The sequence below is a fragment of the Phyllobates terribilis genome, unplaced genomic scaffold (assembly GCF_046119375.1).
Source record: "Phyllobates terribilis strain yellow unplaced genomic scaffold, ASM4611937v1 Scaffold_8__6_contigs__length_399053987, whole genome shotgun sequence".
Classification (NCBI taxonomy): domain Eukaryota; kingdom Metazoa; phylum Chordata; class Amphibia; order Anura; family Dendrobatidae; genus Phyllobates; species Phyllobates terribilis.
In genome coordinates this window covers 153339390-153352579 of record NW_027362768.1, presented here as the reverse complement: position 1 = coordinate 153352579, position 13190 = coordinate 153339390, and the positions used below count along the sequence as shown (strand labels likewise).

Here is a 13190-nt window from a genome sequence, read left to right as displayed (position 1 = left end):
CTTTCCCCTGCTGGATCTGGGACAGTACGGCTCCTAGCCCGATGTTACTTGCGTCGGTGTAGAGGATAAAGGGCTGGCTGTAATCAGGGTACGCCAGGATTTCATCCCCCGTGAGGGCCATCTTCAGCTGGCGGAAGGACTCTTCTTCTAACTTCTCCCATTTGAAGGGCGGCTTCTGGTTCTTGGCCTTCCGGGACTGGCCTATCAGGAGGTCCTGCATAGGAGCTGCCTTTTTGGTGAAACCGGGGATGAATCTGCGGTAATAGCCTACCAACCCGAGGAACTGCCGCACTTCCTTTACACTGGAGGGACTTGGCCATTCCTTAATTGCGGTGATCTTATCAGGGTCGGGAGCCACTCCGTCAGCGCTCACCACGTGTCCCAGGTACTGCACCTTTGGTTTTAGGAGGTGACACTTGGAGGGTTTTACCTTTAGGCCGTAGTTTGCCAGAGCTTCGAACACTTCCGCCAGGTGTTTCAGGTGGTCCTCATAAGTCTTGGAATATACGATGACATCGTCCAGGTACAACAGGACCGTCTCGAAGTTTCTGTGGCCCAGACAGCACTCCATTAATCGTTGAAAGGTTCCTGGTGCGTTACAGAGTCCGAACAGCATGCAGGTAAACTCGCTAAGTCCCATCGGGGTGGTGAATGCGGTCTTCTCCCGGTCCGCCTCTGCTACAGGAACCTGCCAGTACCCGCTAGTGAGATCCAAGGTAGAGAAGAAGTTAGCAGATCTTAAAGCAGCCAAAGACTCCTCTATCCTTGCTAAGGGGTACGCATCCTTGTGTGTGATACGGTTGATTTTCCGGTAATCTACACACATCCTCATGGTGTTGTCTTTCTTTTTGACTAAGACTAGTGGAGCTGCCCAGGGGCTACAGCTATCCCTGATCACCCCAGCCTCCTTCATGTCCCTAAGCATCCCCTTGGCGTGTTGGTAGTGTGCAGAGGGTACGGGTCGATACCTCTCTTTTATGGGAAGATGGTCTCCCGTGGGGATGTGGTGTTCTACCCCCTTGACTCGCCCGAAGTCTAACGGGTGTTTACTAAACACTCTCTCGTACTCTTGAACCACCCGACAGACTCCCTGTTTCTGGTGTGAGGGAGTGGAGTCAGTACCCAAATGTAGTTGCTGACACCAGTCCTCCATTGTTTTCTGAAAGCCGTTACCTTCCTCCGGGGAAGATGGAGGCAAGGGTTCTACGGACTGTATGGAATCTTGATTGATGGTATACAATTTGGCTAGCGTGGCATACCGGGGCAGGTACACTTCCCTCTTCCCGATATTTATTATGCGAACGGGCACCCTCCCATGGCGTACATTGACCACCCCCCGTGCTGTCAAAATGGTGGGCCTACTGTCTGAGTAAACTGGTTCTACCATTGCCTGGTAATCTCTACCTCTCAGACCAATAGCTGCCCGGCACCAAATCATCATTTCACTTTTCGGGGGCATGGCAATAGGGAAAGGGTCACATATTCGCACGCTACCAATCTCACCACCGGAGAGTTCTAGCTGTTGCCGTCGCATCAGTGCCCGGATCTCTTTCTGGAGCACTCGCTGCTGGCCGGAGCTGGCGTTCTTGGCAACCTGCTGTAAAAGGAAAATCACCTCTGCAAGACAATTTTCAATTACATTAGTTCCTAGAGTTATCTTTGGGTGACTCTCGTGTTTGTCAATGTCTACAATGATCAGTCCCTGTGCTGCCAGTTCGACTCTACCAATTTTAATGGTCACCTCTTTAAATCCAATCTGTGGCACGGGCTGACCATTGCTGGCGATGATACTCAAGTCGTCGTCAGGGTAGCGGGTGATATCCGAGTCATTCCAGTACTGCTTGAAGAGCACGTACGGGATGGTGGTGACCTGTGACCCGGTGTCCAGTAGGGCACTCATAGGAATGCCATCCAGTACCACGGGTAAGACTGGACGTCCTCCCACATATTTGTCGCGCCAGTTCGATGGGCCTGGTGATCTTTTTCCTGGGGGTTGGCCCTCTACCCCAGGTTGTGCCAGTTTAAAGGACAGTACCTTGCCATATGTCCGGGTTGATTGCAGCGGCGGCAGATGGGTCGTCCGTCCTCGTTGTATCGGTCGCTGGGTCTTCCTCTGGCCGGTGGGGTCCTCCTTGGTCGACGCCACGGGATGTCCTCCGGTCCGGATGCCAGCTGGATCTTCCCTGGAGTGGAAACCTGTAAAGACTGCACAGTTCGGGTTAGCGCAGCAACGCTTTTAGCTAGCTCTTGGACCTGATGGTGCAGGTCTGGAGCCGGGTCATTGTTCAAAGCCTGCACATCAGCCCCCACAGGCCCTGCCGACCAGGGCGCCGCCTCCTGGTGGTAAGTGATAGCTGGGCGCCTGTGGGTCACAACGCCACCCGGTGCCGGTTCTCGGAGCACCCGGATGGCTCTGTCCTTGAACTGTGCAAAGTCCAGATGAGGATCCTGTAAGGCCATTGCCCGCAACTGGGTTCGGTGGGCATTGCAATATAGTTCCTCTATAAATTGTTCGGTCAACAGCCTGTCCTCGTTTCCCACACCGTCAGGGTCGGTCTGCTTAATGGCTCTCAGGGCCTCTTGTAGGTTTAGTGCATAGTCCCTTATACTCTCATGTGCTCGCTGCTTGCACCCATAGAATCTAAGCTTAATCTCGGCTGAGGTGCGGGTATCAAAGGTGTCCCTCAGCCGGGTTAGTATCCCCGCGACAGTCTTCCTCCCAGGTGGCCAGGACTTTACCTCCCTTTGGGCTGCCCCGGTTAGTTGGGCCACCAGGATGCTCACTTTTTGCTCCTCTGTGAGGGGGTACACCTGGAAGAGGCTATCCAGCTTTTCTTTAAAGTCATTCAGGGTATGTGACTCCCCTGAGTACTGGGGTAGCCAGGCTGCTCCCGGGATATAGGGCATGGTGAAAGGCATGACTGCAGCAGCGGTGGCGCTGGCGGGGGTTGAGGCAGTGAAGCTCTCCTCCGTATCCGACATCTTTCTCCCCCCTAGTGGACCGTGGCCTACCTTGCGATGATCCTCTTCCGTAGGCCGCGGCTCCGCAGTGGATCGTCAGGGTTGAGGACCTTCCGTCGCGCTCCTGTGACGTCAGCGTCTGCTGGGCTCCTTCCAGGACCTTACGCGACGTCTGGACGTGAGGCGGGGCTTCAGTTCTCGCGCGCTTTTGGAGTCCACGCCCCTCTTCTTCCCGCGCGGCGTCTTCAAGATGGCGTCCAACGGCGGGAAAACTCCACGGAAGGCGGGAAGAAGGCTGAAAATGGCGCCGGATGGCGGGAATCTTCGCGGATGGCGGGAAGAAGGCTGAAGATGGTGCCGGATGGCGGGAATCTTCACGGATGGCGGGAATCTTCACCACTGGTAAGTTTGAACAGTCTTTTTCAGGCACGCAGTACCCGGTGGTTGCGGGCACGAAATCCTGCCGACTACGCCAAAAGTTGACGCGCCCCTGGGCCTGTGTCGCGCTGCGTTGCGCACGCGGGAGCTTACCCGGAGCCGGATCTCTTGAGGGTTGTAGTCTCGTGGCGGTGATCCGGTCCGTGCCCAGGGAGTCAGACTAAGTGGCGCTGTATTAGCGGTAGATGTTGGACGACTACGCCACCCGTTGAGTACAGCTAAGGAGCTGCTGCTGCAGGGCAGACCGCTGAGGCCGGTGGTAGGATTGTGCAGCGTGATAGTATAACCCCCAACGGGAGGGGTATGGCCTCAGGGCAGCCGACGTGGATGATGGGGGTAGCAGGAACCACTCGGAGACGGTACGGTGTAGTTACTGGTGACAACGATAGACCCTCCCGGAGTACTGGCTAGCGATTGGGGCCTGGTCAGTCCTTGAGCAGATGGGATCTCCCCTGGCCAGGCGGAGTTGTAGGCCTCCCAAACTAACGATACTCTTCTGGCTACCTTGCTAGAAGCGGGTATAAGTAGCCCACGTCCCTGAGTGTACCGTGTGGTGCTCACCCGTATGGCCAGTGACTCGGGGCCTTCTAGTAGCTTCCGCTCCACGACGGCGGTGCTGGTCCCACGCGTGTGACCGTGCCTTCGGGTTTCTGGGCCAGAGGACCTGCAATCCCCTGCCGGTCGGTTTCTGCTGCTGGATAGGAGTTAGTCCCCACAGCCTCGGACTCCGGGTCCGGTGATAACTTCTCAGTCTGGGCGAGCTCTGCAGCTGCCAGCCCCTGACTCCTTGTAGCACTGCTCCCACAGAGCTCCTGATGTTCTTTTCCTATATCTGCTTCTCTGTCTCTACTTCTTCTCTACTCTCTAACCCTGCCTCAGCCCTAGGTTTATATAGGGGAAGTTCTTCCCCTCCCAGGACTGGGCAGGAGGTGTGGCATGCACAGGATCCCTGACCAAGAGACCTCCCACCTGCTCTCAGACATAACATTGCTGTTACTGTGGAAACCAGACCCCTGGGGTGCCACACATGTCTAGTCGGCACATGACTGCATGTATGCAAATCAGGTACTTGCGATCACACACACAACGCTTTCGGCGCCAACAGTGCGTGCACTGTGAGAATTCACAAGTCTGCAGTCACATAGAGTGGCAGAAGACTTGTAGCCTAAGGCCAGACAAAGGGTTATTTCCAAAAATCACATTATTCCTTATCCAATGGATAGAGAATAATTTGCTGATCGCTGAGTGTCCAACGGCTCGGATCCCCAGCAATCCTAAGAACGGGGCTCTTCTGTCCCATGCTGAATGGAAAGGAGGTGCACCTGCATGATCTGGCATGACCTTGGTTACATCCATCATTTATGGGAGTGACTGAACACGGCAATAGCCGAACTCTGTGCTCAACAATGAAGAGAGCAGAGACCTTGACCGTGTACGGCCAACCCGGGTTCCACCGTTTAACCTGTTCCTCCCATTTTCCAGCACTCATCTTTTCCCACAAATAAAAAACACTGCACCTGTAATTTCTTTGGATAAATTTGGCCACAGCGGCCATTTTATTAACAAACAACATTAACATATTAACAGTGTTATAAATAAATAAGAAGGGAGGGTTCTTGGAGTTAAAAATTAGATCTGGCATAAATTAAACCGAACTGGAACCACCATATTACCCTCAGCCGTCCATCACCAGCTCAAGGGCGCCAAAAGCTCCCAGGGTAAAACCCCGTCCAGAGCCCAAAAACCAAATGCCAGATCACCCCGCTCAATTAACCAATTGGCTGTAATTTTAACCAAATTATTCCCACCGACACTTCTGTGCCAACTCCAAGAACCCCACCCCCCGCCAAGCCACTGCGACAAACACCCTACCTCCTTTTTCTTTATTTTTTATTCACTTTTTTTTTTTTTTTTAAACAATTATAATAGACATATGTCCATCTTACTCCTTAACGTTTTCCACCATACCACCGCCACTTCCCACTTATACTTGAACAGATGCAACCAGAAAAAAGGGGTGGGTGGGTGGGAACTTTCTCCTGTAACTTCCCTGCCGAACTGACTAATTTCCCTCACTTTTTCTTGATATACTCACCCTCCCACCACCAACTGCCCGCCCCTCAGCTCTAATACCCAATCCTGATCCTTTATCTCAAAAATTCCACCCTCGTGGCCCATCCCTGTCATGTGGGGCTTCCATCCAGCTTCCCTTGCTTCCAGCCCCTTTCTTGATGTGCACCTTCACTCCATTCTGGATGGTGCTGCAGAACCCCATTTTCAGGGTTCCAGAGCCTCATTATTGGGAGCAATGAGGGTCTAAGTAGTGAAACTCCAGTGATCAGAAAGTTATCACCTCTCTCCTGTAGATGGGGAATAATTAGATTTTTTGAGCAATAAAGGTTTGACATTTCTCTTGGTACGAAAATTCCCAATATGTGTAGCATGAGATGATCAGGTTTTAAAAAATACATAAAAAAACACGATTTTACTATACTCAGTTGGTAGAAGTTTATGCTATATGTGTCTATATGTGGCCTTAAAGGGAATCTGTCACCAGGCTTTTGCTATGGAATCTGAGAACAGCATAATGTAGGGGCAGAGACCCTGCTTCCAGCCATGTGCCACTTTACTGGGTTGCTTGGTGTAGTTTTGAAATAATCTCTGTATTCTTTGCTGTATATATAGCAGTGCTCAGAATGCCAGGCTGTGTATAGCCCCACCCACACCACTGATTGGCAGCTTCCTGTGAACACTGTCCAATCAGTGGTGGGGGCGGGGTTACACAGATTAGCTGGACTGCCTTACAAGGAGTACCTTTTTCCTATAATGATAATCTCCTGCTGAAAAAACACTGATTACATTAAAACTACAGAACACAGCCTAGTAAGTGACACATCCATGGAATCGGGCTCTATTCCCCTACATTTTGCTTCTCTCAGATTAAATAGCAAAAACCTGCTAACAGATTCATTTTAATGAAATTTGTACAGAAGTAATGGCAGACACCTCTGTACCATCTTCACAGCTGCTCAGTGTCCCTCCTCCTCAGTGTCCCTCCTCCCTGTTGCTGAATCTTCATCTATCTAGCCTGATTGATGGCTCCTCAGTGTTCCTCCTCTATGCTGCTGTTGTTGCTGAATTTCCACCCACCTAGCCTGATTGACTGCTTTTCAGTGTCCCTCCTCCCTGCTGATGCTGAATCTCCACCCACTTACATTGATAGACCCTCAAAGTCCCTCCTCCCTGCTGCTGCTGAAACTTAACATTACTTAGTACGAGCTGCAGCTGTCAGTGAAGCTCATGAGCTCTCTCACTCTTTCAGATGGACTCAAAAAAAGGCTAATATTTATAGCAGGGTTATACAGCCGTTCTGCCATGAATTTTCAAAGTAAGTACCCCAGCTACATCAGGTCTCAGAGCTAATGTATCTTCCCAATAAATTTATACTATCTGTATTATAAAATCTGGTGAAAAAAAAAACACTTTATGAATTATTGTAACAATTCCTAAATAAATCCAACGTAATCCAATCAACTTCCTCGTCTTACTTCAAATAGATGATGCTTCTCCATCAACAGGGGCGGAACTACCGCCCGTGCAGCCGGTTCATTGAACGGGGGCCCCGAGGGAGAGGGGGCCCCTCCAGCAGGGCCGCCATCAGGGCATGACTGCCCTGACTCCAGTATGGGGCCCGGCCGGTAGGGGGCCCCCCTCTTGTGCGTCTCTCTCCTCATGGGGCCCCCGGCCCCATGCTATGCGCCGGGTCCGGGACATTTCAGCGCTGAGCTGCGCTGTTGCAGCAGCGCCTTCATGATTCCCCTGACTTCCGGTCATGTGACGGTGCCGTCACATGGCCGGAAGTCAGGAGAACCTGCTGTCAGCGATTTGGACGAGCGCCAGGATTCTGCAGGGATCGCATGGGGGTAAGTATAACAAGTTTTTTTTTTTTTAAAATACAATTAACTAGGAGTGGAGAGATGGGAGATGCACATGTGTGTGTGTGTGTGGGGGGGGAGATGGGAGATGCACATGTGTGTGTGGGGGGGGGGGGAGATGGGAGATGCACATGTGTGTGTGTGTGTGGGGGGGGAGATGGGAGATGCACATGTGTGTGTGGGGGGGGGGAGATGGGAGATGCACATGTGTGTGTGTGTGTGGGGGGGGAGATGGGAGATGCACATGTGTGTGTGTGGGGGGGGAGATGGGAGATGCACATGTGTGTGTGTGTGTGGGGGGGGGAGATGGGAGATGCACATGTGTGTGTGTGGGGGGGGGGAGATGGGAGATGCACATGTGTGTGTGTGTGTGGGGGGGAGATGGGAGATGCACATGTGTGTGTGTGGGGGGGGGAGATGGGAGATGCACATGTGTGTGTGTGGGGGGGGGAGATGGGAGATGCACATGTGTGTGTGTGTGGGGGGGGAGATGGGAGATGCACATGTGTGTGTGTGTGTGGGGGGGAGATGGGAGATGCACATGTGTGTGTGTGTGTGGGGGGGAGATGGGAGATGCACATGTGTGTGTGTGGGGGGGGAGATGGGAGATGCACATGTGTGTGTGTGGGGGGGGAGATGGGAGATGCACATGTGTGTGTGTGTGTGGGGGGGGGAGATGGGAGATGCACATGTGTGTGTGTGGGGGGGGGGAGATGGGAGATGCACATGTGTGTGTGTGTGTGGGGGGGAGATGGGAGATGCACATGTGTGTGTGTGGGGGGGGGAGATGGGAGATGCACATGTGTGTGTGTGGGGGGGGGAGATGGGAGATGCACATGTGTGTGTGTGTGGGGGGGGAGATGGGAGATGCACATGTGTGTGTGTGTGGGGGGGGGAGATGGGAGATGCACATGTGTGTGTGTGTGTGGGGGGGAGATGGGAGATGCACATGTGTGTGTGTGGGGGGGGGAGATGGGAGATGCACATGTGTGTGTGTGGGGGGGGAGATGGGAGATGCACATGTGTGTGTGTGTGGGGGGGGAGATGGGAGATGCACATGTGTGTGTGTGTGTGGGGGGGAGATGGGAGATGCACATGTGTGTGGGGGGGGAGATGGGAGATGCACATGTGTGTGGGGGGGGAGATGGGAGATGCACATGTGTGTGGGGGGGGGTGGGAGATGCACATGTGTGTGGGGGGGGATGGGAGATGCACATGTGTGTGGGGGGGAGATGGGAGATGCACATGTGTGTGTGGGGGGAGATGGGAGATGCACATGTGTGTGTGGGGGGAGATGGGAGATGCACATGTGTGTGGGGGGGTGGGAGATGCACATGTGTGGGGGGGGGGGAGATGGGAGATGCACATGTGTGGGGGGGGGGATGGGAGATGCACGTGTGTGTGGGGGGGGGAGATGGGAGATGCACATGTGTGTGTGTGGGGGGGGGAGATGGGAGATGCACATGTGTGTGTGGGGGGAGATGGGAGATGCACATGTGTGTGTGTGGGGGGGGAGATGGGAGATGCACATGTGTGGGGGGGGGGATGGGAGATGCACATGTGTGTGTGTGTGGGGGGGGGAGATGGGAGATGCACATGTGTGTGTGGGGGGGGAGATGGGAGATGCACATGTGTGTGTGTGTGGGGGGGAGATGGGAGATGCACATGTGTGGGGGGGGGAGATGGGAGATGCACATGTGGGTGGGGATGAGAGAGGTGCACATGTGGTGGAGGGGGATGAGAGAGGTGCACATGTGGTGGAGGGGGATGAGAGAGGGGCACATGTGGGGGAGGTGGATGAGAGAGGGGCACATGTGGGGGAGGGGGTGAGAGATGTGCACATGGGGGGGATGAGAGCTGCACATGGGGGGGTTTGAGAGCTGCACATGGGGGAATTGGGAGTAGGGGGATAATGAGCTGCACATAACGAATGTGGGGTGGGGGAGAGTAAATGATAAATGATGATGGGGTGGGGAGAGCACGGACATGATATAATGAATTGGGGCAGGGGGTGCATGTAAATATTGAATGCGGGGAGCAGGAAGTATAGAGTAGGGGGCGTTGCGGATGCAGGAGTGTGACTGGTAACAAATTGGCGGAAAGAGTAGAGGTTCTAATTAAATTATATATTAAGTGCCTATTTACAGTTAATGGGGGCACAGTGGTGGATTACAATTTATATTTGGAATGGTAGGTTGCATAATAACTAACCATATATTGATGGTGGATGCATGTCTGTATTCAGCTGCGTAATGTAGAAGTTGGGGAATGTGCTCTAGATAACTGTGTTATTTTATGCAGAGACGAGTCCTGGCTGGAAGACGTGATGGCGGTCTGTGCTGGATGAAGGAGAAAAGCGAAGATGAAGGACTTCACCTAGAGACGTCACCGGTGAGTCAGTCTATTACATGTACACTGTGTATAATGTCACTGGTGATCACTGTATTACCTGTACACTGACACTATATACAGAGCTCCTGTGTATAATGTCACTGGTGATCACTGTATTACCTGTACACTGACACTATATACAGAGCTCCTGTGTATAATTTCACTGGTGATCCCTGTATTACCTGTACACTGACACTATATACAGAGCTCCTGTGTATAATGTCACTGGTGATCCCTGTATTACCTGTACACTGACACTATATACAGAGCTCCTGTGTATAATGTCACTGATGATCACTGTATTACCTGTACACTATATACAGAGCTCCTGTGTATAATGTCACTGGTGATCACTGTATTACCTGTACACTGACACTATATACAGAGCTCCTGTGTATAATTTCACTGGTGATCACTAGATTACCTGGACACTTACGTTATACATACCATGTATAGAGCTCCCGTGTATAATGACACTTATGGTAATATTAGTAATGTGGTGGTAATATTAGTAATGTAGTGGTAATATGTGGTCTGGTCATGGTGTGGCAGTTTTTCTCCCTTCTGTGTGGTATTATTCGGTCACTATGTTGTGGTAATATGTGGTCTGGTCATGGTGTGGCGGTATTCCCTGTATGTGGTATTATTGGTCATTTAAAAAAAAAATGTATATGACACATTCCCTTAAAGAAAACTAAATAAAAATATATCTAAAAAGAGTATTGGATATTTTAAGAAAATTTTAATAGGTTAGAGTAGGGCCCGCCCAGAAGAGTCTACCTTATCGTGGTGGCGGCTTTAAAAATCTTTTGGCCAAAACAAAAGCTGATGGCTATGTATGTGGCGCCGTCACATGGCCGAACGTCAGGAGAACCTGGTGGCAGCGACGTGGACGAGCGCCAGGATTCTGCAGGGATTGCATGGGGGTAAGTATAACAAGTTTTATTTTTTTTAAATACAATTAATTAACTAGGAGTGGGGGGAATCAGAGATGCACGGGGGGGATGAGAGATGCACATGGGGGGGTGAGAGATGCACATGGGGGGGTGAGAGATGCACATGGGGGGGTGAGAGATGCACATGGGGGGGTGAGAGATGCACATGGGGGGGTGAGAGATGCACATGGGGGGGATGAGAGATGCACATGGGGGGGATGAGAGATGCACGGGGGGTGAGAGCTGCACATGGGGGGGGTGAGAGATGCACATGGGGGTTATGTTTACATAACTTTGTTGCCTTATGAAGGGCTGGGGAGGCCCCCCAAAATTTCTTGCACAGGGGCCCACTACAGTCTGTGTCCGCCCCTGTCCATCAATGATCCTTAACTTTGTAGACTTCTATCAGTAACATTTTCCTGGCATGCAGTGGAATCTGACAAGACATTTTTTGCTGACCAACCCAAACATTGACCACACATTCACAAGTTTCATGTGCCTTCTTAGGTGGTCTCCTACAAGAACACCCACCACTGGTCCCTCAAGGTTCTTCCCTTTCTACTAATCCTTATTCATGCTATGAAACATGATCATTTACACCGTAAGAAAAAAATGAAGGCTCCTACCGTTAATATGTGAACATTTGCTAAAACATGAGAACTCTCAGGAGATATACAGATTGATGAAGAATGAATTGGGATGTCAAGACTCTGTTGACTTGACTTCCCCTATTAATGGATTGCAGAAGAGTTACAAACCTGTCATCCAACCTGACCCAGAGGTCATTAAACTGCCGCCTGCGTTGGTTCCTGTGGTGTTTCCTGTGCCAATTGTTCTGTTTCCCAAATTCTTCTAGTTGACTAATACTGTCTGGTAGAAGAAGATGTGGTGGCAGCATTTCCTCATCGCCCTCTTCGGGATAAGATGACGTGGATGGCATGTGGTCAAAATACTTCAATGAAGGGTAATCCGTTGACTGCTCCTCAGCCGGATTGGGGCTAAAAAATAGAAATAAGCTTTAAATATATCAGCACTTTTCATAAAAAAACATTATTAACAATATTAGAAGCAGTTTAGGGAAGAACAAGAAAGTTTCCATACTGATTTCTTGTACCTAGTATGTATTAGAAATAGCGCCACTCTTGTCTAAAGTCTGTGTTTCGTATTTAAAGCCAGCCCCATTCCCTAATATGTAGTATGGAAATTAATAATGGATTCTGAAGTCCAGGTTTGTTCACTTGCCCAAGTTTATACGTACAATATATTTGATGACGTTCAGCCAGAAATGTGTATAACTTGCATATCTTTGGTCTATTTTCTGTCTCCACTGGTTTCTGTAAATGTCCAGGACTTTTTCTCTTTCCATGCCTACTGATAATGTCAACGCTTCCAGCTATGATGTAGGAGCAAGCTACCATTTAATAAACTGCATCTTCATCCCCCTCCTCCCCCGGATTACACTAGATTCATTGTTGTAGCTGAACAGATTTCAGAACTTTTACAGAGAGCAGATGGGCATAGAAAAAAAGTAGAGACTACTGGAAGGTCACAAAGATGTCCCCTTCTTCTGACAATATAAGTTTTATATATTTTACTCATTGATTTGCCTTTACAACAAATTTACAAAACATGGCCGTTGGAGAATGGTCATCAAAAATATCCTAGTCTGTATTCTGATGGTCTAGAAAGACATGAAAAGCCATGGCATTCCTTGAGAAGAGTGTGCCAAGGTTACTTGGTGGCTCAGATCACTCTTTCCTGTACCGATTATAGATATCACTGCAGGACTTGGAAAGAAAAGGAGCGGCACATGTTGCAGAAGCAGGAACAAGAAAGTTCTAGTGGTGCACTATGTGACCGGCACTATTAGGACAAATCCACATTTGGCAGAAATTTGCTGCACCTGATCTCCCTGTTATTCACGACAAACTCAAAGCAAAAGGCTAATTTGGTGCTGAAGATTGAAAGTGGTGAAGAGCCAAAGAATTTCCTCAACGGAATGAGCGAGTGAATGGGATACAGATGAAGGAAAGGTCTTCAGTAGCCAAGAGGTCTTGGGTGCAAAATATCCCTCTGGCGGAGACAGACAGAAGAGGACCCCTGTGCAAGTATTGGCACGTTGCAGTCCAATTGCTCATTATAATGCACAATTCCACAATCTTCGGAAGGTGGTCTTGGACCTCCATACTTCTAGATTGCACCCATGATGTGTCCGCCCCTGAAATATCCAATTAAGTCAATGGTGGTAAAATTGAGGATTTTCTTGGAAAGTCTCAAATAATAACGCATTTTAGGGTACAAAGACTGAAAAAGGGATCTTTGTACCCAAAAATGCGTTGTTGTTTGAGACTTTTCTATACAATCTTCAATCTTACTATCTCCTCAATTGAATATTTTGCATCCAAGACCTTCTGGCTATGGAAGACCCTTCCTTCACTTGTATCTCATTCACCCATTTACTTTCCTTCTGGTGGTCTTTGGCACAATCAACCAAAGATCCAAAATCAAGGCTGCATCACTATCCCACTGC

At 50.3% G+C, this 13190-nt stretch overlaps 1 protein-coding gene across 2 annotated transcripts in view; it reads right to left on the bottom strand.

Moving 5' to 3' along the window:
• The window catches only part of TRABD2B (TraB domain containing 2B), a 408394-nt gene that overhangs the window by 55551 nt on the left and 339653 nt on the right, over positions 1 to 13190 (bottom strand). For both annotated transcript variants that reach the window (XM_073643517.1, XM_073643518.1), the window contains one exon: positions 11419 to 11658. In XM_073643517.1, the coding sequence (XP_073499618.1) occupies positions 11419 to 11658 (240 nt within the window). The remainder of the gene's footprint in view (positions 1 to 11418; positions 11659 to 13190) is intronic.